The sequence below is a fragment of the Eschrichtius robustus genome, chromosome 5 (assembly GCF_028021215.1).
Source record: "Eschrichtius robustus isolate mEscRob2 chromosome 5, mEscRob2.pri, whole genome shotgun sequence".
Taxonomy (NCBI): domain Eukaryota; kingdom Metazoa; phylum Chordata; class Mammalia; order Artiodactyla; family Eschrichtiidae; genus Eschrichtius; species Eschrichtius robustus.
Genome location: NC_090828.1, coordinates 3,821,006 through 3,845,904, shown reverse-complemented (window position 1 = coordinate 3,845,904; position 24,899 = coordinate 3,821,006). Strand labels below are relative to the sequence as shown.

The following is a 24,899-nucleotide window of genomic DNA, read 5'->3' as shown; positions in this document are numbered from 1 at the left end:
AGTTCTCGATGGCTCAGGAATTAAAAATGCATCCCTTTCCCTCTCTGCCTGTTCTTCTCACCCTGTGACAGAGGCAGCTGCCCATGAGCTGAGTTTATTTTCCACCCTTAGTGTGAAGCCCAGGTCCTTGCCACAGAGGAGGGCTGGTTCAAGACTGGCCCATTGCTGCAGCTGCTTCCTTGCAACTCTGATGCAGACCTGTGTTGTCAGCAAACTCCACCCATGGCTCTGGTCCTCTGTGGCCCACCCTCTTTCCCCAGGCCCTGCTGCCTCCTGCCAGTTCCTTTCTGTCTCTATGGATTTGCCTATTCTGAATATTTCATATAAAGAGAATCATACTGTATTTGGTCATTTGCAATTGGCTTATTTCACTTAACACAATGTTTTCAAGATTCCTCCAGGTTGTAGCACATGTCAGTACTTCTACTGTTTTTATTGCCCAACAGTATTCCACTGTACAGATATATCACATTTTATTATCAATTCATCAACTGATAGACATTTGGATTGTTTTCACTTTTTGGCTGTTATCAATAACGCTGCTATAAACATCTACGTAAAAGTTTTGTGTGGACATAATTTCATTTCTGTTGGATATATACCTAGGAATAGAATTGCTAGGTCACATGATATCTCTATGTTTAAACTTTTGAGGAAGTTCCAGACTGTTTTCCAAAGAAATTGCAACATATCACAGACCCACCAGCAGTGTATAAGTGTTTCAACTTCTCCATATCCTCACCAACAGATTTTTCTCCCTTTTTTATTATAACCACCCTAGTGGGTGGAAAGTAATATCTCATTTTGGGTCTGATTTGCATTTTCCTAACCAGTAGTGATGTTGAGCGTCTTTTCACGTGCTTATCGGCCATTTGTGCATCTTCTCGGAAGAAATGACTATGTAAACCCTTTGTCTATTCTTAAATTTGGTTATTTGCCACTCTACTTTTGAGTTATTCTAAACCCAAGTCTCCTATCCAACATATGATTTATAAAATTTTCTTGCATTCTTCGGTTGTCTTTTCACTTTCTTGATGTGTCTTTTGAAGCACAGAAGGTTTTAAGTTTGATAACATCTAACTTATCTATTTTTTCTTTTGATGCCTGTGCTTTTGGTGTCATATCTGAGAAACCAGTGCCTAATCCCAGGTCATGAAGACTTAACGCTATGTCTTCTTCTAACAGTTTTATAGTTTTACCTCTTACATTGAAGTCCTTGATCCAGTTTGAGTTTATTATTGTATCTAGTATGAGATAGGAGTCCAACTTTTTTCTTTTGCATATGGATATCTAGTTGTCACAGCACCATGTGTTGAGAAGACTATTCTTTCGCACACAGAATGGTCTTGGCAGCCTGGTCAAAGGTTTATTGAATGTAAATGCAAGGGTTTATTTCTGGACTCTCCATCTGTCCCATTGATTTACATATCTCCTCTAATTATCCATTGACCTACATATCTACCATGTATTGATTACTATAGCTTTGTAGTTAAGTTTTTACATTGAAAAGTGTGAGACTTACTGTTCTTTTTTTAATTACTTGCTTTATTTATTTATTTATTTTTGGCTGCGTTGGGTCTCCATTGCTGTGTATGGGCTTTCTCTAGTTGCAGTGAGCGGGGGCTACTCTTTGTTGCGGTGCACGGGCTTCTCATTGTGGTGGTTTCTCTTGCTGGGGAGCACGGGCTCTAGAGCGCGTGGGCTTCAGTAGTTGTGGCATGCAGGCTCAGTAGTTGAGGCTCGCGGGCTCTAGAACATAGGCTCAGTAGTTGTGGCACATGGGCTTAGTTGCTCCACGGCATGTGGGATCTTCCCGGACCAGGGCTCAAACCCGTGTCCCCGGCATTGGCAGGCGGATTCTTAACCACTGTGCCACCAGGGAAGTCTGAAACCTACTGTTCTTAATTTTCAAGATTGTTTCGACTATTCCTTGTCCCTTGAATTTGAATAGGAATTTTGTGATCATCTTGTCAATATCTGCAAAGAACCCAGCTGTGATTTTGATCAGGATTGCGCTAAATCTGAATGTGAGCAGTATAGCCATCATAATATAAAGTCTTCCAATCCATGAACAAGAGATGCATTTCCATTTCTCTAAGCCTTCTTTAATTTCTTTGAACAGTGCTTTATAGTTTTCAGAGTATAAATTTTGCACTTACTGTGTTAACTTTATTCCTGAGTATCTTATTCTTTCCATGCTATTGTAAATGAAGTTGTTTTCTTAATTTCAGTTTGTTCATGGTTACTGTATAGAAATCAATTATTTTGTATATTGATCATCTATTCCTGCAATCTTGCTGAACCCATTTATTAATTCTAGTTTTTTCAGTGGATTCCTTAGGAACTAGGTGAAATTTTGGAGTTCCGAATTAGCCGTCTTCCCATTTCCAACCCCTTGATGACAACTGTGCTTCTCCTCTGAGAACTGTTGGGAGAGGAGGGGCAGCTTGCAGAAGTGGGGGCTAAGCTAAGGGTAATGGGTATGACACCTACACTCTCCAGCCTCAGGAGCCCACGCTTCCCTGCCGCATGATGACCCATCCTTCATCCCAAGCGCAGTGGGAAAAACAGCCTCCCACCACCCCCAAGGCAGCATCTCCGGGGAGCAGAGCTTCCTTCTGGTGGCCTCTTCTCTACTGTCTTGCTTTTGCAGCATTTTTATATCTCTTCTGAGTCCTACCTCCTGGAATTACTGCCTTCTATACCACACTGCCCTTTATCATACCCCTTCACTCCATTATTGAAAGTTTGGGGTAAAAACATAGGTGCAGCACCATCAGTAACAACTTAAAACTGAATATCAGCCACTGCAGCCCTGGAAATCCATCAGCCCTTAACGGTCACTTGGAATTCTCTGCATGTAAGCCAACTCTCACCATAGGCCACCAATGACTCCATTCCCCTCACACCCAGAGCCCTCTTCCCTCTCCAAGACTCTCTTCCTTCCCCTCTGTAGCTCCCAGCCTGCAATTCCCAAGTCCCTGTACCTGTCTGTTAAAGAAGAGTTTGGTCCTCTGAATGACACCCCAAACTCTACCTCTAACCTGTGATTGTATTTCCAAAGCTTCATTGTGATTTTCTTTTCAGCAAAAAAACCATCTATTGTCTTCATCTTTTAGCAAACCATATTACCTGCCAAAGCTTTAAAATCATAGTTTTCCCTTTAAATGATCAAACTGCTGGAATCAGGTGAAATTTCAGGGTTCTGTGTTAGCCGTCTTCCCACTGAATCCTTCTTAGTCAGAAATAGGCTGGGAGCCATTATCACATGTTGAAAATTCAAAATCCTGCTCCTCAAACTTTGCGGAATGATCTCAGAATCATTCTGCCCTTAGTCCTTCTCTTTTTTTGCATGATTAATGAAACTTTGTTGCTTTATTCTTTCAAAATATCTCTAGCTATACTAGCTATTTGATACCTTCCTATTTAAGGTTGGCTATTCTTCGAGGGACTTTTGTAGTCATTTTTTATTTTTATATTCCATCCAATGCATTACTAAACACAATCATTTCCACATGGAAACAGTGTTGATTCTGCAAAAATAATCAGTAAAGCCATCACTGTCTTAGCATCCTTGATAATTTTATCTTCTAGCTTGTGTTTGGTAAATGAAGTCCACAGGGACAATGGAAACACAAGCAAAGAGATACATGCAGTATGTTGTCTGCCATTCCAAAGCGTGTTTAAAATACCCCATGAATCTAGAATTCTCAGTGGATCCCCAACGGTGAGAATTCACCCACCCAAGACTCAACATGAGTGCAAGGCAACTGTGTTGTCTTCAATAGAGTATGCTGGGTGCTGACATCCCTGAAAGGCCACATTTTTCCCTTAGAACCTGAACTGGCTTCAAATGCATAATGTAGACAATGGTGTCCTAAGAAACATGAATAATCAAGGAACCGGATCATATTCTTTCTTACTTGTGTTACTTCCTTGTATGATGCTAACTTTTCCTTTGTTTTGAAAACAATAACATAACAGTGAAGGGCAAGATAGGGCAACCCATAGTTCCTTTTGCTTTCAGTCCTCCCTTACACATCAATAAGCCTAACTAAGGTAGGGACTGCTGGTAGGGCTTGTGCAAAAAACAAAGTGTGGTTAAAACAGTTGAGTTCATTTTGTGGAGCATTCCCATGGTCCTGATAAGGATAAAATACACACACACGTACGAGCTATGAAATACAAATTGTGTGATTTCTGTGATTCCACATATCAGTTAAATGCACTTATATTTGCTTTTAAAACTGGCTTCGCAATGGATGGATTGGGAGTTTGAGATTAGCAGATGCAAACTATTCTACATAGAATGGATAAACAACAAGGTCTTACTGTATAGCACAGGGAATTATAGTCAATATCCTTTGATAAACTATAATGGAAAAGAATATGAAAAAGAATATATATACACATATATAGAACTGAATCACTTTGCTGTACACCAGAAACTAACACAACATTGTAAATCAAGAATGCTTCAATAACAAATTAATTAAAATAAAATAAAATTTAATGAGCTTCGCATAAAGATGGATGGTAAAATTCATGCTAATAATTTAAAATTTTATTACTTTTTCTTTACTTAGGATATTAAATAACAGTTTTTGAAATGATGTGAAAATCTGAGAGACACACTGAGAATAAAGGGAAATCTTTATATTACATAGCTTTAATTGTACTTTCCCCTGTTTTTTGAACAAGGGACCTGCGTTTTCAATTTGCTCTGGGCCCACAAATAGTGTACCCAGCCCTGCAACATGGGACAAATGGAAGTCACTTCCCTGGCTGTCTAGCCAAGGGCAGCAAAACAAAGATGTAAATAAATAATTCACAACATCATGTTCGCTAACGATAAGCACGGGGCAGAAAACTAAGGAGGCCAGGATGGCCAGGGCAAGTCAGAGGGGATCTGGGAATTAGATCTTGAAGCCCTGCAAGCAATGTCGAAGACTGGATTTTAGGAATTTGTTGTTATGCTATCATTTTCATCAGAGTAACAAGATCTGATTTGTGTTTCCGAAAGCATCGTTTGGGCTGCGGTGGTTGTGTGGGGAGTAGCCTGGAGGGAGGCAGGAGTGGAAGTCGGAATAACGCTGCAGTTCAGGCAGTGCTGGAGGTCCAGGCCAGCGCAGCTTCCCTCGGATGTGGGGACGTGAGGTCCGCTGGAGGGGAGCCCCGCAGGGCACCGCAGCGCCTTCACCGATGTGGGAGGGCTGCTGAAGGAGTAGGTGCGGGAGGAACCAAAAGTTAGGTTTTGAACGTTTAAATTTGCATGGCCTCAAAGCAAAGACGTCTAATCATCCTCAGATATGCACAAAACCCCTCCGATCCCGGCTTTGGCTGCGCGCTCATAAAGCGGCTGCCCTGGAGGCCGGGCCAGTCCTCCAGAGCACCGAGAGCGCCGGCCAGAGCGGTGGCATCCCCTCCCGACGGCAGGGATGTCTGCTGACGCGGCGGAACCAACGAGGCGCCTGCGCATGGGCGCTCGGCGGCACCGTCAGCTTTTACGTCATCGCGGGCGCGACGCCCCGAGGGACAGTCTGAGGTCCGGCTCGGCGGGGAGGTTCGGTGGCGGGACCGGCCGGGAAAATGCCAGTGGCGGTGATGGCGGAAAGTTCCTTTAGTTTCAGAAAGTTGCTGGATCAGTGCGAGAACCAGGAGCTCGAGGTAACCATTCGCCTCGTGGGGTCGCGCGTGGCTTCGGGCCGCGCCGGTCTCCAGGGTAACGGGGCCTGGGGCCCGCGGGGCTTGGGGCCGGCCGCTTGCGGGCGCGGGAGCTGGGCGTGTGGGGTCCGGGCCGCCGGGGCCTGCTCCGAAGGCTAAGCAGCCAGGCCTGGCCTCCCCGAACTCGCTCGGAGCTTTCTGTTGTTTGTCTTCAGCTAGTGAGCCCGAAAACGCTGTGCATCTTTGCTCCTAACATCCTTTATGCTTCTCGTATTAAACTAAATCTCTTTCCTCCCCATTGTGGGGAGAGGTGGCGAATGTGGATATTATTAAAGACGTTTGTGCAGGCATACACACAGACCAAGAAAATGTGATCATTGTAACCTTTTATTCGGAAAACCCTTCTTAGTCTCCTGTTATCACTGAAGCTTACCGTTTGTTTTCAGTAGGGCAGGTGAAAGTTATATCATGCAACTACTAAAGTAGTTAAGGGTTGTTTTTTTTTTTTTTTTTTTCCTTAGAAAGGCCCTTAAAGACATTTATAGCATTGGTATAAAAAGCTAATTAACCAAAGGAGGCAACTGCCAAGAAGCAGCCGCTCACTAACAAGACGCTTAATAGATGTCTTCTGAATGAATTAAAATTGAATGAGGGGAGTAGTGTCTTTGTAACTCAGCTGTGATGTTTTTCTCTTTATTACTCATTTATGTAGCTATTCAACGTATTTGGTATAATGGGCAGAATCATATTGCTTTAGGAATCTGTTGGAAATAACTTCCTATAATAGTGAGGCTATTTAAATAAGAATTTGAGAATTGGGAAAGGGATCCCATTTAAATACTCTTGTGTGTATGAAGACACAGAGGCCCAGAGGGGGAGAACTCACATCTGATGACAGATCTAAACTTAATACTCTGGGTTTTTAGTGTGAGATACTTCTCTAAGCTGTTTCTCCATCTGTAATAGTAAGTACTATAAAATATACTTACTCTTTAGATGAGTTAAGAAAATACTTTTAAAAATATAAAAGTATAAGAATAAATGAGGCTTTTATCTTTTGTTTTTTGACCTTACAGGCTCCAGGAGGAATTGCTACACCCCCAGTGTATGGTCAGCTTCTAGCTTTATATCTGCTTTATAATGACATGTAAGTACCTTTTATCTAAAGCTAAGAGAAGCATCTTCCTCAAGAAATTATTCTTGCATTGAAGTACCATCACTAAAGCATAGGCACAAGGAACTATACTTTTTAGTGTAATACTTAATATGTTTATTTCGTATATTGAATCATGACTTAAGAAATTATGATTAGGCTGAGTTATTTTAAAATACACCTGTGTTACATATACCTTGTAAAAAACATTCCAATTTGTTATGAGAAACTGCATTGTCAGTAAATTCCTTTAAATCTATTGATCTTTTCTTTATTCTCTTGTTATAAAACTTCTGTCTTTTATGATCTCTGTTTACTTAACTTCACGTGTAAAGTTTACTTAACTGTTTAAACTGTGTACTTAACTCACAGTCTCTATTGAGACTGAGAGAAACTGAAAGGGAAGATTGAGAAGACTAAGAGGAATTTGTTACTAACATGTATGACAGTTCTTGAAAGGTTTTTGTTTTTTAATTGTTCCTAATTCACGTTCATTGAAGAAAAGTCGGAAAGTATGGTTGTGCAAAAAGAGTCCCTTGTAGTTCTGCAACCCACTGACGGTTACTGTTAAATTTTGTTTTAAATTCTTCTAAACCTTTTCATTTCATACCTTTTAAACTAAACTGAGATTTTCATTATTCATGTAGCATATAAATTATCTGTTTCCTGTTTTATAATCCTGTCGTCATATGCTTGATGTCATTCAAGCTTGTGAACTCTTTAAAAAAAAAAAAAAAAAAATACCCTGAAGTTTTGGTGGCTCTATATCCACTAGTAGGATGAGGGGTCATGATAAGGAGAAAAGCACTGTGTACTGTGTATATTGTCAGGGAATGCCAGGACCCTGAAAGTGTATGAATTTGTTTATTTTATATATGAATAAATTATTTAGGCAGTTCTGTTTAAGTCTTTGTAGTGCTGCCTCAATTTAAGATCTGTATTATTAATAAAAAAGTTCACTAAAAATGGCAAAACATTACTTTGGTAAAAATATTTCATGTCTTTTATCTGGAAAACCACTGTTACGTCCCCTGGATAAATTCATTATATGAATTTCACTCTGTATTTTATAGAGTATTTTAAAGTATACTTCTGGGATCTAGAATTTTAAACATTTACGGAGGTGATTTTTTTTAATTGCTTATTCTTTCTTGGGGGGATGTAAATTAGGAATAATGCAAGATATCTTTGGAAAAGAATACCACCTGCTATAAAATCTGTAAGTAGTCTTCAATATACCTTACTACTTTAATATAGTAATGACATTCATTTCAAAAGCAGTCTCTTAAAAGTTTCTGTTTTCTTTTTCATGTGGATCACAGAAATAGATATTAAACTGGTATTAAAGTTTAAGAATAGATCTACAAATTCCTCTAATCGGAAATTTTAATTTCCCTTGGATGGTACAGAAATCTGTGCTCAACTCCTGCTCATCAGATTTCTTAAGACACTTCGTAGACGTGTCACTTTACGCAATAAACAACTGGGTCAGTTTAGGTAAAAGTTTGGTTTTTGTTTGTTAGTTTTTATTTTTTAACTGATTAGTGCAGTTTCCTATAATGGTATTTATTTTGCAACTAGTATTATTTACAAGAGCACTCTAAAAATAATAATTATTCAGAGCATTAAGATTATTTTTGCTAATTAGGATTTTAGATTTCTTGTTTTTCATGTGAGAATAGATGAACTCACTTAAAAGTTTCTTCCAAAATGGAATGAAGTAAATTTTTAATTTCAGGTGATTCACTGTGTCTAGCATAAATGTGAAGTGAATTTTTTGTACATTCACAGAGCCTTAGTAAGAATTCACCTAAATTCCTTTGTTCATTATTGATATTCAGCAGCAGATCAGATTAGCATTTATACTCTCTTTCTTTCCTCCACATTCTATTAAGTAAGTTTGGAATGTTCCTCCAGCTTCATTGGTTTAAAATAAAGCTGTAAATTAGATGCACAGTTTCAGTGATATTAGTGGGAACTTTATCCTTAGGCTACATTTTATGACACCTTAGATTGGGAGTCTATATTAATAGCCATTTTGCTACTATTTTTGCCCTAAGAATAGATACATGTATTTTATGTACATGTATACGTGGATTAGTACATGTTCTGTATATTATACATAAGTATATATGAAATGTAAATAAATGTATATCTTCAAAAAACAATGTTTCAGATAACTAATTCCTAAATTTATTTGTGAAATATTGTTGGACTACTTTCTCATGCCTGAATTTTCTGTTACAATAAAACATGCAAATAAATTCTACAGTACTGTTCAAAGCATTTGAAAATCTTTTTGATAGTGGTTGGGCTGAAAAAGTAATTACACCTCTTAAAAGAAATGTTGCATTATGTTTTAAGATACAGTTGTTGGTATGTGTGCAGAGTGAATATCCTCAAATGAGGCAATGATATTTATTGCAGGCAAATTCTGAACTTGGGGGAATTTGGTCGGTAGGACAAAGAATCTGGCAGAGAGATTTCCCCGGGATCTATACCACCATCAGCGCTCACCCGTGGTCTGAGACGGTCCAGCCAATCATGGAGGCACTTAGAGGTAGTGTTTCTTTGTGGCTCAGAATTAAGTCAGACTAGACCTGTTCCCCTAAGGTGCCGGGGTGTTGAAGTAAGTCGATAATGTGTGTGAAAATAGGTACTCTCTGCTAGGTGAGTAGGGTTTTCAGAAGTCTTTTTTAGATTTGCTGTAATCATGCTTTGATTTCACGTTGCTTGAGTTTATATCGGTAGCTGAGGGCCTCACTGTCTATTAATTTAATTCTAGAAGTGAAGTTGCGTGTCAGTAAGAGGTGGGTTTTTTTGCTACTGAAATGAAATGTAATATTCTAGTAAGTCCAAGTCATGAGTTGGATAAGATTTCAAGCCCGCATGTTTGAAAGTAGAGACTGCTTTGGACTCTGTGGACCTCAGCATTTGATGGGGTTGTCTCCAGCTTCTGGATTTATGATTAATCAATTCAGTACGCAGATGCTCGAACTTTTTTTAATCATGCTGAAAGATTGCAAGTCTGGTGCGACATAGCACTGATCCTGCAACAAAACTCCACCGTGCTTCTCTCTTTCCATTCTCCCACCCCCAGCGTTTGCTTCCAGTCTTCTTGGTTCCCCCTCTTATATGTTGCTGTACCCTTACTTCTCGTTACCTTGTTTCTCTGGTCACGGCCTGCCCTCACTGTCCGCCCTTCCGCTCTGGAGGCGTCAGCGAGCAGAAGTTGTTGAGAATTGCTCATCACTCTGGCGGGTCGTGTCAGCTTTTCAGGGGGCAGGAGGTAGAGATTGCAGGAGGTAGAGAGCAGTGTGAGTGAGAAAACAGGAGGCACTCACTTTAAGCGTGGGGGAAATGAGCAGGAGCCCGGGGCCAGCAGCTGGCTGGGAGGGAGGTGTGGGGAGTATTACTGAGCTGCCCTGGTGCGGTAGGGGCAGCTTTGGGTCTTCGCACTGGAAACAGCCTTAACCTCTTTGCATAAGCCCTGAGGAGCTGGGATACAGAGTTTCAGCCAGAGCAAGACAGGGAGGGGCAGAGGAAATACATTCCCTGCCCTGCAGAATCCCATTCACCGAGTAAGGGAGCCCAGGTGCCACAGGCCTGGGTGGCCATCCGCCCTGGAATTTAAGGGCAGAGGTGGGTTGGGAAGGACAGCAAGCTCACCTTCCCTCGTGTCTCCAGTGCCGGCAGTTGGCAGTTCCGGGTAGATAATAGGCACATTTAAGTATTTGTTGAACGAAAGAATGAGCATTCTCTTAGGGTCTCCCCAGGACTGTCCCAGGATGAATTGCCAGCAATCTGAGGTGCGAGCTCAACTTACTCCACCTTCCAGCTTGTCGTTGTAACGTGTGCCCTCCTGAGGTCACACATAGCATAGATCTCCCGGGCCACATAGTGACTGGGGAGAATGCGGATGTCAGATTCATTGGTGCTGAGAGGTTAAAAGCCGCCTGAGTGTCTGACTGATGCTGTGGGTCACTGAGCCTTGATTTCTGCTTTCCTTGGCAGTCTGCTGTGCCGCCCCTTGTGTTTCTCTTCTCTCCATTCTGTTTTTCTCTTTCATTCACATTCTATTCTTGTTCTGTTCCCCATCTTTTTCAAATCTGACCAGAGTACTTGAACTAAAGTGAATGTTTTTAAAATAGGCAAGCTTACCGAATGAATGTAGTTTTTGGTGCACACTTGTATTTTCCTCTTTCATTGTTGCTCTCGGTTCTTTTCCACTGAATGTCTGTAGCCTTGAACAGAAAAAGTTCCTTTATCTCTAAGCTGTATTAGAAGTCTGATTTAAGGTCATTTGCTGAGAGCTGGTAGCAAGAAGGAAGGAATTGGCAGAGGAGCAAACAGTGGCTCAGTGAAAGCCAGGGTGGGTGTCAGCCTCAGTGAGAAATGACGAAACGTGATTGACCGTCCGCGATTTTTAAGGCAGATGGGAGCACAAAGCCTAAGGCTGGGGTCGGGCCCACTTGGGTCCTGGTGAGACCTTCCACAAGCCTGTGTTCAGCACATACTTCCTTAGAGATGCTGGGCCCCTCGGGGGATATAAAGATATAAAAGCCCTCCTGTAGAGAAGTTCCGGATGTAATTGAGATGATGGGGTGGGGAGGGGTGCAGTGTACACCATAGGTGGTAAAAGATTGCTTGTTAATAAGTAAACGTTACTGTGAGTTCAGAGAAGGGTGGGGATTGCAGTGACTCCAGTGCCACAGGGAGAGTTTATAAACAGACCTAGGACTAGAAGAGAGGAGGGCGGTTCAGACCACGCAGCAGCATAAACCCAGCGCCCGGGGATGAGAAGGTGTAAGGCTCCTGTGAGAGCCAGCAGGCTGCTTTGGAGCAAAGTGTGTCTGCGGGGACTGGTGTGGCTGTTAGGCAGGGTCCCGGGGTGGAGAGCGGATGTTCTTATGTTGCAGGGCCGTCTTGTACATGGATACTTGCCTATTGAGTGTGGAAAGTGAAGCCCAGAATACTTCCTGAGCGTGTTGAAGGCAGGTGGCGGATCCTTTGTGTTACTCGGGGAGCAGTGGCGGGAAGACGGGCCAGCTGGGCTCCACTTCCTACCGTTTGGTTGTTGTCTCTGCCTCATTCCTGAGTTATTTAACGTGGAAATTTAAGCCTGGGTGGGGGGAATCCCACATGTGGTCTCCAGGGAGGAGGTTTTGCTGCTGGAATTGCTCGCAGCCCCTTTTCTGTGAGGCTCAGGCATTCGGGATTTGCCCCTGAATGGCGGCAAGAGTTCAGAGTAGACTTGAAAGTTAGGAAGGTGCTCTAGTTACAGGGTTTGCTCTGCAACTCCCAGGTGTGGTCCTGTATCAGAGGCCCTGATGAGAAAGGACAGCTGATTATGGGACTAGGTAATTTCTGCTCCATTCATTCTAGTTTTTATAAGTGAGATAAAAGACAAATTTTGAAATAGACATCCCCAATGTATCCCAAATTTAAATGAAATTTTCTTAGAGCTGGAGTCTTGCGTATATTAACTTTTTTCCATCTTTGTAATTTTTATTGTCACCTGAGATTTTTTGACCTAAGAGGAAGTATAAGAAATGCATGTGTTTATTCAGCAGTATTTGAGCCCCTCTTACATGTTAGGCGCCTGCAGCTGTACCTGTAAACACAGAAATCTTTAGGTTGATGTAGTCGTGCTTATCAAATTGGGACAAGGACAGTGATGGAAGAATTTAATTGTGTGTCTCAAACATGCCGGCTCTTGTGGTTCACTGTTTGCCAAACCTCCCCTCCCGCAATAGATGCCACCCGGAGGCGAGCCTTCGCCCTGGTCTCTCAGGCGTATACGTCCATCATCGCCGACGATTTCGCCGCCTTTGTTGGACTTCCCGTGGAAGAGGCTGTGAAAGGTATTTGGGGCTTACTTTTTACTCTCAAGGAAAACGGAAGTGTAAATTATAGGTCCACGGTCCCTTATCTGAAACCATTGGAACAGGATGTGTTTTGGAGTTTAGGTTGTGTGTGTTCTTTAGAAAGGGGATAGGAGACCCTCACTGCACAAACCCCAGCAACCCGCACCTGTGGCCAAGCCCACTCGTACTTCTGCAGGCAGCACAGAGTGCACACTTCCACACAGTTGGTGTGAGGGAGGAGTGTACATAAGACTTGGGGGTTCGCATCAGATTTCGCCACCATGTGAGTTAAAGAAAACTTTTTGGTTCATAGTGTTTTTTTGACTTCTGCGTGTGGATAAGAAATTTCGGGTTTGTGTTTACTAAAGCACTTTTTGCCAAAGACAGGCACCAATTAGAGATGTCTTAGAACAGGAGCTTTGTAAAGGAGTACTTTGCCATTTTTATGAAATTAAAATTTGACTGTGTCTTTGAGATGTACGCTTGTTGCATGTGATTATTCTAGCTCTTTCCTTATGGAACTTCTTTAATGTTCCTGTAGTTATTTCTTATCATGGTACCCATGGTCTGACCCCTGAATATTTTCTACTTTTATCTCTAAGACCTTTGATCAACTCCTGAGCCCTGCTAAATGATAGTGAGCCCTCCAAGTTGATGCCCAGGAAGGAAAAATTAGAGCTGCTGTTGACTAAGAGCGGGAGGGAAAAGGAAGGTGGTGAGAACAGTGAGTTACTGGAAGAAAAAGGTAGCGAATGGGGTACAGAGTCAAGCATTCGATAACATTCCCACACCTGAGCCCCAGGTTACAGCATAGTTGTTACAAGTGGTAGAAAATGTGAGATGCAAGAAAATAAAGGATGTGCACGTTTTTTCGTCTAAACGTGCCTGGTGGGTAACATCATATTCATAATTCTGAGCTTAAACTTCGTAACGTCTTTAAATTATTTCTCTTCCTTTGAAAATCAGCACTGGCTAGGTGAGGGTTTGGTTGGCGGGTTTTCTCAGGGAGGGAAGTTTTAGTTGGTCTGGAGCTCGCATTTAGAAATCCCTGTTTCACTCTTCCGTGGTGAAGGTGGTCTCACCCCAGCATCCCTTTTCAGCCGAACTTTTCCCTCACCATTTCTTAACAGTAACCTAGGTGCTTGCACCCCACTCTTAGCCACTGGTTTCCAAACGTGCTTTTGCATTTTCATTTTTCAGGCCATGCCCAAACTGTCCCCTCCCCTTGCTAGATTTCTGTAGAATATTAGTACTGCATGTGCCTTGTGGTGTTGTTTTATGATGATGGATATGTTGGATTCTCCAGTCAAAATATGAGCTCCATTAAGCACCACAGATTATAAATTTCCAAGGCCTAGCACAGTTCTAGACGCATAGACGGCAGGTTAATGAACGTTCTTATAGTAAATCATACTGTTACTTACTAATACAAACATTTATTTGTTTTGACTATTTTGAAATTGATCCATAATTTATTATCTAATAAATAGTATGTCCCAGAGTCCATACTCTTAACTGACTGAGTGTGAATCCTGGTACCCTTCCCCATGCTAGCTATGTGACCTAAGGCAATTTACTGGAATTCTCTAAACTTCCTTTTCCACGTCTGTTCAATTATGGTGATATGTCCCCTTTACAGAGTTGTTGTGTTGATTACGTAAAGTGATCCCTGTAAAAGCACCTAGCACAGTACCTATTGGCCAGCCCTCTGTGTTGTGTATGTATGCTGTTGTTTTTATTATCACCATCGTCTTTGTTATTACTGATGTAATGATAATAGAAAATACTAAATAAGTCTTCCTTATGTCTATCTTTAATAAGGTTTGATCAGGTTAATACTATAATATATATATATTATAGAAAACTAATCATCTGTTAGTGATTATATCAGCCTGATAGAATAAAATCATAGATGTTTCAGAAATATTTCAAAAATAAGTTCCCATGAGAATGCTGTCTCTAGTATACCCTTCTAGTAAAAATACACATTACAGGTTAATCTACACACGTCAGGTCTCCCATACAAGTAGTGTCATTGACAGATTGTGATCTTGTAAATGAAAAGTTTTTGGTTTTTTTAATTCATTTCTGTGTTAAATACACATTTTTAGGTATCCTAGAACAAGGATGGCAGGCCGACTCCACCACAAGGATGGTCATGCCCAAAAAGCCAGGTAGGTGGCGCTCTTCGTCCGTCTTGCAGCACTGAACTCTTGTAAGATCACTGAAGTTTTTCAGGCATTGAATTTGAATAATTTGATATAAAATTCTGCTATACTAACAAAATGAGAGTGACTCATGTTAAATACAGATATAGGATGGACACTTAGGGTAGAAGGGATGTTAAAGGTCACCTGCTTTTACCTTAATTTTTTTTTTAATGTACTTCATACATAAACTATTTTATGTGAGTGTTTCATAATCCTTATTACAACTTAATTTTTAATAAGTATTAATCTCTCGTTCTTTCATGGGGCCATTTCTAACTGCTTATTAATATCTAAACTATTGCCTTTTAAAAAGATATTTGAAATATTCAGAAATTCCCCTTTTCTCCTCATGCTGTAGACACATAGACTCTTCTCCTAAACAAGATTTTCAGTGGCTTTAACTTTCACAAAATTAAGGTCTCTGGCCTTTACAGGCCTTAAATGATTTGGCCTGTCCTCATTGTCTCCACCTGAATTCCTGGTCCCTCGGCCTTCCACTCTGAAATGAGCCACGTTCCTTCCTGCAGGGAGGCGCCACTCCCTCCTGCTCACCAGGAGTGGCCTTTCCTGCCCTGTCCTTAGAGCTGGGCGCAGTGCCCACACCCGTAAGCCTTCTGATCTGCCTTATCCCAGAGTTCCTTCCGTCTGCTCTGAATCCCTGTTGTTAGGCATTGTTGACCCCACGGTAAAGTGGCGCACAAACCTCCATGTGCGCAGACCTGCGAGGGTGCAGAGGAGTGATGAGGCAGGGTCCCGTCAATCTAGATGGTGAGAGAAGACTGCTGCAGTAAAAAACCAGTGTAATAAAATAGAGCCTAACTGTTGTCTCTGTCTGAATGCCACTGCCTTAAAAATGACATGTTCTATGTGAAGGTTCTTTACAATGACTTCTGTAAATTGGGCTCTACATTTTATTTAGTTGCAGGGGCCCTGGATGTTTCCTTTAACAGGTTTATTCCCTTTTCAGGTATGTATTTTCATATGCTCATTTAAAAATTGTTTCATTGTTTTTCTTGTTTGCTGTTGTAGAATTTATTTTTCTTAGCTCTAATCTTATAAACAAAGGGATGAAATCCTAACTTGGTATTTATAATAGTACATCTGGTTACAACCGTGAACGTGTGGGCTCCCCTCTGTAGCTTACCTGGAGGTAGTGATCCCCTCTGGCCTGGCTGCAGGGTGTCCTGTAGGGGAGGCGTGATCGAGCTTCTCACCAGCACTGACGCAGACACGGCCCCAGGGTGACACGTGGTAGCTTAAAAGTTAGAAGTAAACTTTTGGGGGATGGGGTGCGTTGTGGGTTTTTTGTTCACTGACAGTTGAGTAGTCTAGAGGAGTGCCTGGCATGTGGTTAGCCCTAGGTGACTATGGAAGTAAATGTCATGTGGGGAGGGTCTTTCCAAGAAGAGCTATGTTCCCTTGGTAGACGGATTACCTGTTAAAAGTATTTTTAAGCTTCGCATGGAAAACTTCAGTAACAGCAAAGCCAGACTATGCCTTTACTCCCAGTTTGGGAAAACTACTCATAAAAATTGACGCTTCTTGGCTTGTTTTTTTTAAATGTCCAAGATCAAGGCAAAGCTAAGAAAGTTTCCGTATTGTTAAATTAAAGACATTGGAGGGCGGGGGTGGCAGTACCAAAGATCTGTGGCCCTGGTGTCCGACTTGAGTGTGTTTCTCTCTCCACCGCACAGAGCCTGCCCCCGTCCCGCCCATCCCCAATGAACAGCAGTTAGCCAGACTCACCGATTACGTGGCTTTCCTCGAAAACTGACTTACCATTCTGAGTTCAAGATCCACCTTCAGCATCCTGAATACTGGCAGAAAAATGTAAAATTTTTATTTTCAATTCTATTGGATGGATTAAGCACCTCAGCATTCCTTACTGAGTATGTGATAAAATACGTATATAATATAAAGTGTATTATATATATTTTGTCCTTAAACATGCTGAATGGTTGTTGAAACAGTTCTCATTTTGTAATATTTGACAGTTTGGATGGAGCCCGTCAGTATTAGGCAGTCAGTTTATATCTCCTAGTGACTCGTAAAATGCAGCTCTCCTGCCTCGTGTAGAACAGTGGTTGTCAGCTGTTTTCTTCTGCCCCGGCTCACAGCACACTCCCATCTCTACCACAGGTTGATAGTTGCAGTGATGCCTCTGGGGTTTGAGGAGGACTGCCCCCAGGGGCGGTATCTGAAGTGCTGGGGACTCTGATTCACCCCCTTTGGAGAATATGCTCTTCTTCTCTCCCCTCCTGAGAATCACAAATACAAAATGCTGAGATAGAGCTGGGGAGCAAAGACCGTCTCCCTAGTAAACCAGCCTGTTAACTTTAGATTTCTTTCTGAGAGTGTGAGTACATCCATTGCTGGCAGTGGAGGGCTTGCCGTGAAAATGCAACTTATTAAAGACATTCATGAGAAGTATTAAGTTGTAATATTTCCTTTCAGAAGAAGGGAAGCGTAAGTGTGGAATGCATTGTTTGGGAAAGAAGCTAGTAAGTGATACACTTTGTACGACTGTCCTGCAGCCTATTGGTTGCTTATATTTAGCCCTTGGGTCAAGGTCTGCCCTTTGGAGAAATACTGAACAAGTCTTTCATTTTTTGTGTGACAGCCCTCTGAATATTTCAAGTTGTTTATTGTATCTTCAGGTTAAAACCACCCCCTAGTTCATTTATTCTGCATTTGTTCAATAAATATTTAATTGAATTCTTCAACTGTTTTTTCGAAGGTAGTTTCTAGAAGTTTCACTATCCTGTCTTCCTGTGGATGTGTTCTAGTTTGTCATTGTCTCTTTTAAATTACGAATTTCTTAATTAAATAGAAATGACCTATATAGTGGTAATTACATGATTCATGTTTTTCACTCATTTTAAATAGACTACTGGCTATTTCAGCTATTGTTAACATTTATGAAAATACCTGTTAAATTAATGTTTTATTTAACCTTGATATAAGTCATGTTGTTAAAACTTCTTGTTTTACAATTGAGGAAATGGAAATTCAAGAAATCAGAGAGGATCAATACCTAGAAAGTAACAGTGCTAGTTTGCTAGTTTTTGAACTTCCAGGTTTAAGGACAAATTGTATCCATGGGTCTTAGTTTTAATAGATTGGAATCAACCCAAATGTTCATTAATAGGAGACTAGTTGAGTAAACAGTAGTATACAGTATGGTGGTGCCATGCAGCTGTAGAATGCATGCATGCATGAATGAGTGAAGATCTCGGTGTACTAAACGTGATCTCAAGTGAAAACACAAAGTACCAGGGGTTTATACTGTTATTTTGAGGGTAAGAAAGGGTGAATGGATACACATGTGCATACATGCATATTTACTTGTATTTCAAGCAGAAGCCATTGAAGGATAAACCAAAAACTAATAAAAATGGTTCCCTAAAATGGAAGGGGAGGACAGTCGAACATAGAGAAAAAATTATTTCAGGTGACTCATAGTATTTCATAGTATTTTGTTTTACATTATCAATGGGATACATACAAAGGACAAAAAAATCTCAAACTACTGAATATGGTTTCATGGTTAATTTCAAAAACTATCTTGTTATCATTATTTGATAATAATTACCATTATTATTAAAGGTATATTATAGGATAAAACCAATTGGAAATTACATAACTTAATGTTAGAAGCTAATCTGAAATTTGACTCAACAACCTCATATGGTTTAATTTTCTTTCTAAACAGTAAATATTTCCTAGCTCTGCCCATCTGTAAAGGCCTAGAATAAGTATAAGCCGGTAACAATGAGAACCACTAATGTCCAGGTTGTGGTCTCTAAATTCCATTTTCAACTAAATAGAACAAGAAATTATTTGCAAAATGGTTAATACTAGGTCTGGGGCAGTAATTGTAGATTGGGGCTTCCCTGGTGGCGCAGTGGTTGAGAATCTGCCTGCCAGTGCAGGGGACCCGGGTTCGAGCCCTGGTCCAGGAAGATCCCACACGCCACAGAGCAACTAAGCCCGTGCGCCACAGCTACTGAGCCTGCGCTCTAGAGCCCGTGAGCCACAACTACTGAAGCCCGTGCACCTAGAGCCCGTGCTCTGCAACAAGAGAAGCCACCGCAGTGAGAAGTCCTGTGCACCGCAACGAAGAGTAGCCCCCGCTCGCCACAACTAGAGAAAGCCCACGCGCAGCAGCGAAGACCCAATGCAGCCAAAAATAAATAAATAAAAATTAAAAAAAATAAAATTGTAGATTGTACAGTTGTACAGATATCTGGTAGAAGATGTCCTAGGTTCAAGTTTCAAAGGCTAATAAGGTTTTTCAAAAGGTTATAGAAGCCAATTTGAAGGAGTTCCCACTGGCTAAACGTGAGACAAATTGAGCATGAAAAATAGGTATATGTGTTTATATTTTTAACCCCAAGGTCATAAGTATATTAGAAAAACCTCATCATATACAAGAAAGTACACTCGCTTATTTATCAATTTTCAGAACAATGAATTGATGCCCTAGCAATCTCCAAAGTAACAAAATTGAAACTTGCAAAGTAGTCAACTAACCAATGATGGGAAATTCTTTATGGAAGAATTCCACCTAAAAATATAGATAGAAAATCAGTACTTTGCAGCCCCTAATGAAGTAAGTAAGGCATCTAGGGAATGAGTATCCGTGGCTGCTGAGACCACAGGGTGAGAATCAGCCCATCTTTGTGCTCTGGCTGCCACTGAGACTGCCAGCTGCACGCAGGTGTAGTCTGACAGCACCTTGCTGTACATCCGGTGAGGGTTACTCTGACACTGCCACAGGGGCTGCCCTTGCAAACCCGGGGAAGAGAGTTAGCTCTTCAGCAGCTGGGGACACGATACGGTGAGTAAACACTCCCTTCCTTGTCTTAGGAAGACAATTCCAGGGTACATGCTACACCTGGTTCCTGAAAAGACCCCAAGAAGATTGAGCTTTGGTTGCCCATTGTAACCAGCCTGTCTGCAGCATGGCCTTGGACTGTTTCGTCTTCATTTTGCTTTTCCCAGTTCTCCGTCTCTTTCCTGGAATCGAGAGCAGTGACCCGCCCGTGCATGGAGGCCTAGCGTCACTAACAGTGGCACAAGTGGCCTGCTGTGGGGCCACAGTAAACGTAGCATCAGCCGTAAGGTTTCTTGCCAAAGCAAGCCCCGCTCCCCACAGAATGCATGTGAATCCAATCAAGGTTTTAGATTTACCTGCTCATTTACATGAAATGTGGGAGTCAGATGAACAAGTTAAACACCCCACTACGGAGCAATCAGCCAAATCTAGAATGAGTGGAATTCAGCAGGACAAAGAACTGAGTTCCCTTAAATAACGTAAAAAGAGAGGTGGAGATGGCGATAAGGACATGCGTATTTCTGCTCCTGGTTGAAGTACTTTCAGGCAGACCCACAATGTGCCACGAACTACAGAAAGAGGGATGCATAAACTATAAATCTGTCTAACGGCATTGGAGAGCTCCTGAAGGATGAGCTGAGGTCTGAGAGCAGAGAGGCTCATGAGGAGGTTATCTGCAGCAGCCTCTTCCTGGGGGTGTGTGCTGACGCTGGTCCCACTGCTAAGAACCGAGCAACCCGTGGGACTTGGGTATTTTCACAGGGCTGGAGTGCTAAAAACAGGACTTGAGAGGGCTAAACCACACTGCTGTTTATCCATCTGGTAAACTTTAAGGCCTACCCCAAACTTCTGGGGGTAGGAAGTCAACAGGCCAAATCCAAAAAACCATTTGAGTACAGCTTGGTTTTCTTCAGCCCGCTGAGCTGGGCTTCAGTCAACACAAAAGGCTCGGGGTCGCGAGGTACCCGTAAGCATAAACTAGAGTAAACCATTAGTAAAACTGCAACTGGAGGATACTAGAAACTATTCAAACTGAAGCACAGAAAAGCATTGGTACACAGTGCAGAGACAGACCATGTAGTAATTGGAATCCAAGAAGGAGAGAGAGGATAAAGAAGGAAAATAATACTTGAAGTACTGGCCAGGAATTTTCCAAAACTGATAAAAGAAATCAAGCCACAGATTCAGAAAGCTCAGAAAACCCCACACAGGATAGATACAAAAAACCACACCCTGACACATCATAGTAAAACCACTGAAAACCAAAAACAAAATATTAAAAGCATGGGGGTGCGGGGAGGGGGACTTTCTCTTCAAAGGAGCAACAGTAAAGCCAGAAGACAATGAAATGGCATTTCTAAAGTGTTAAAGAAAACTGCTATTTACGAGAGACACTTAACTTTCAATCTTCCTGTGTTGTTAAAAGTTCGGAAGAAATACATCAATGCAAATACAAGTATTGAAAGCTGGTGCAGCTTTGGTAATATTACAAAAAGTAGACTTTAAGGCAAGAAGCATTATTACAGATAGAGAAGAATTTTTTGTGGAAAAGTTTGCATTGGTTTCCTGTTGCTGCGGTAACAAATTACCACACACTTGATGGCTTAAAACAGCAGGGGTATATCACTTACAGTTCTGTAGTTCGGCAATCTGAGATGAGTCTCATGGGCTAACATCAGCTGTCAGCAGGGCTGTGTTCTTTCTGGAGGTTGTTGGGGACAATCTGTTTCTTTTCCCTTTCCAGCTTCTAGAGGCCGCCTACATTCCTTGGCTCATGGCCCTCTTCCTGCATCTTCAAAGCCAGCAATGTCGGGCTGAGTCCATACTATCCTCTCTCAGGTTCTCTTTTCTGCCCCCTCTTCCACTTTTAAGGATCCCTGTGGTTGGTTACATTGGTCCCACCTGGAAATCAGGATAATCTATTTAAAAATAGGCTGATTAGCAAACTTAATTATATCTGCTATCATAATTTCTCTTTACCATGTAACCTAACATGTTCACAGGTTCCAGGGGTTAGGATATGGATGTCTTTTGGACCATCCTTCCTACTACAGGAATCAGTTCAACAGGCAACAGGAATATGTAATTCTAAATGTATCGTCTAAATCTAAAACTAAGTCTAATCAAGCAAGAGTTGACAACTGAGAGTCCTCTGCAGCCATGGGTGGGGTGGGGGCACTATCCTGTCAGACATTAGAACAGTGCAGAGCCTCTGTTACTAAGAGCAAGGCCCTGGAGCATGGGTAGCAGACAGCCCAGTGGAGTGGAACAGAGAGATGAGAAATAGACCCAAACGGATGCAGGGATGTACTACAGGATAAAGGTGGCATCGCAGGTCACTGGAATAAAAGTAGGCTTTTTACCAAATGGTTCTGGGAAAACTGGTTAGCTGTTGGAAAAATAGAAAGATCCATAAGAATAAAGTACAGCTAGATCAGCGATCTTGATGTAAAAAAGTGAAACCATGCCAGTACTAGAAGAAAAAAATGGATGAATTCCTCTTTAACCTGGGCAAAGGAAAGGCCTCTGGCTCCCAATTCTGATTACAGAAAAGAATGATCAATTTGACTACCTAAAAATAAAACACTTGCATGGCCAAAAATAAACTCAAACAGATGTCTGACAACTGAGAGAAAATATTTACAACATAAAGGACTAGTAATATTCCTAATAATTAAATGGAGGGAATTGGAAGAAAAAAGAAAAAAGTGACAAAAGACATGAATACACAATTCACAAAAGACGTGAACACACAATTCACAAAAAATTTGTAAAAGTGGCCCTTAAACATGAATAGATGTTCAACGTTATTGGTAAGAGAAATGCAGATTAGAAACGGTGAGTTAACCCATCCAATTGGCAAAAACTAAGAGTTTAACTGCATTCTGTTGTGAAACTGGGGAAATTGGTTCTCATGCTTTGCTGGTGGGAATTCGCATTGCAACAGTTTTTATAGAGGGGGATTTGGCAATATCTAAGGACTACATATTCATTTACTTTTTATCCCAGCAACTAATCTTTAGGAATTTACCCTGAAGATTCAACTCCCACAATATAAATATACACACACATACTCTAGGTTATTTATTGCAGCATTGTTTCTGATTGTAAAGAATTTGGAAACAACCTAATTGCTTATACATGAATAGATGATGGTATATCCATGTGAGGGAGTACTACGTATCTGTAATAAAGGATGATGACAGTCACTGATGTGGAGTGATTTTCAGGCTATGTTGTTAAGGAAAATAAAGCAAAGTGCATAAAAATGCCTAGAGTATTGCTATTTTTTTGTGTAAGAGAAGAGGAAATAAAATATACCTGTATTTGCTCCTCAGTGGAAACACACACATGCACACACAGAGAAAGGAAAATAATGGAATTGTTTGCTTTCAGGGTATGGGAAGGAATGAGATGGAAAGGATAGAAAAAATTGGGGAATTAGGGTCACTTCTCTTTTGTACAGTTCTGACTTTTGGAATTATGTTAATGTTTCACACATTCAAAGAAGAAATAATATAAATGATGACGGAGGGGTGGGGAGGAGGAGTGACCCTGTCTGTATTTCAAATGAATAACATAAACTGCCCTGAAGGCAAGGGACGTAACTCAAGTAGGTTTCGAACATGCTATTTAGATATGTCCAGAGGTTCAAGACAAAAGAACTTTAAACATGTTGAACTCCAGTTAGTGGGTTTCTTTTTTGCAAAAGTAAAAAGTTAGCAGTTCTAGAACTACTTTGTGTGTAATCTAGGATTGAACAAATAAGTATATTGTAGATAATGGGATCCAGTTTTCCCTCTGTCAGAGGAGTTACAGTTATAGAAAAGAGGAAGCATTAAACTGAATCCTGTGATGTTGGACTGAACTAGAGATATTGCATAAACTCCTGGTTTTTAAGATGGGTGGATGGATGGATGGATGGGTGGTTGGCTGGGTGGATGGATGGATGCATGGGTAGATGCATGGATGAGTGGATACATGGATGGGTGGATGGATGCATGGATAGAGAGGGACATAGATATATCCCCTAATTCCATCCACTGAGAGAGACTAAGCTCTGTCCCCTGAGAGAGTAGAGCAATGACACCTGCCCTCAGGTCATTGCTTCTAGAAGCATCTCCACTAAAAGGAACTAGGGACTTCCACTTTCATGTGTCTTCTGATACAAAACAAAGAAAGCTTGAAAAACTGTTCCAGTTCAAAGGAAACTAAAGGCGCACAACAACTAAATGCAGTGCTATAGCAAATAGAAGTGCATCATAAAGCACATTATTGGAAAGTAGATGAAATCTGAATAAACTGTAGATGACGTCAGGAGCTGGCAAACTACAGCCTGTGGCCAAAATCAGGCTACTGCCTGTTGTAAATAAAGGTTTATTGGCACACAGCCACGTCCATTTGTGTGTGTACTGTCTGTGGCTGCTTTCAACCTACAATAGCAAAATGAGTAGTTGTGACAGATTGTATGTCCTGCAAAGGCTAAAATATTTATTGTCTGGCCCTTTATAGAAACTTTCCCAAATCTTAGATTAGATAATTTTGTTTCAACATTAATTTTCTTGATTTTGTTGATTTTACTGTAGTGACAGAAGAGAGCATCCTTGTTTTCAGAAAGTAAACTTACTTAGAAAGTGAAATATTTATAAACATATATATATGTACACATACATACATATGTACATAGTTTACATATATGTACTTGTCAGTAATAAATATTAGAGCTACTTTTATAAGATGATTTAATCAATGAGAGCACTGAACTCTCAAAGTTTTTTTGCCTTCATACTGTTAGTATATGCAATACATTCATTACATAAGCTTTTCAAGCTTTGTGAAATTGGTGTTCCTGAAGAGTGCAGGCCAGTTATTTTGTAAAATGTCCTTCATTTGGGGTTTGTCTGAAGCTTCTTAATTATTAGATTCGGGATATACATCTTTGACATGAACACCACGAAAGTGATGTGTTCTCTTCAGTGTTTTGTATCAGAAGGCACACAAATGTGGAACTCTCCAGTTCCTTTTAGAGATGCTTCCAGAAGCAATGATCTGAGGGTAGGTGTGCTTTTTGCTGCTGGGGTGTCATTGCTCTATGCTCTCTCAGTGGACAGACAGAGCATAGGCTCTCGCAGTGGATAGAACTAGGAGATATATCCATGCACGTAATT

General features: G+C 41.1%; 1 protein-coding gene across 2 annotated transcripts; it reads left to right on the top strand.

Moving 5' to 3' along the window:
• The first annotated feature begins 5,522 nt into the window (after positions 1-5,522).
• On the top strand, positions 5,523-17,617 carry COPS8 (COP9 signalosome subunit 8). Of its 2 annotated transcripts, XM_068544175.1 has the most exons (8): positions 5,523-5,667; positions 6,741-6,811; positions 7,988-8,036; positions 9,245-9,377; positions 12,574-12,681; positions 14,796-14,858; positions 15,814-15,861; positions 16,589-17,617. In XM_068544175.1, the coding sequence occupies exons 1-8, from the start codon at positions 5,590-5,592 to the stop codon at positions 16,666-16,668; spliced, it is 630 nt and encodes a 209-aa protein (XP_068400276.1). In that variant the 5' UTR covers positions 5,523-5,589; the 3' UTR covers positions 16,669-17,617. The 2 variants fall into 2 exon arrangements, with proteins under 2 accessions (XP_068400276.1, XP_068400277.1); XM_068544176.1 differs by lacking the exon at positions 15,814-15,861.
• Positions 17,618-24,899: the final 7,282 nt, after the last annotated feature.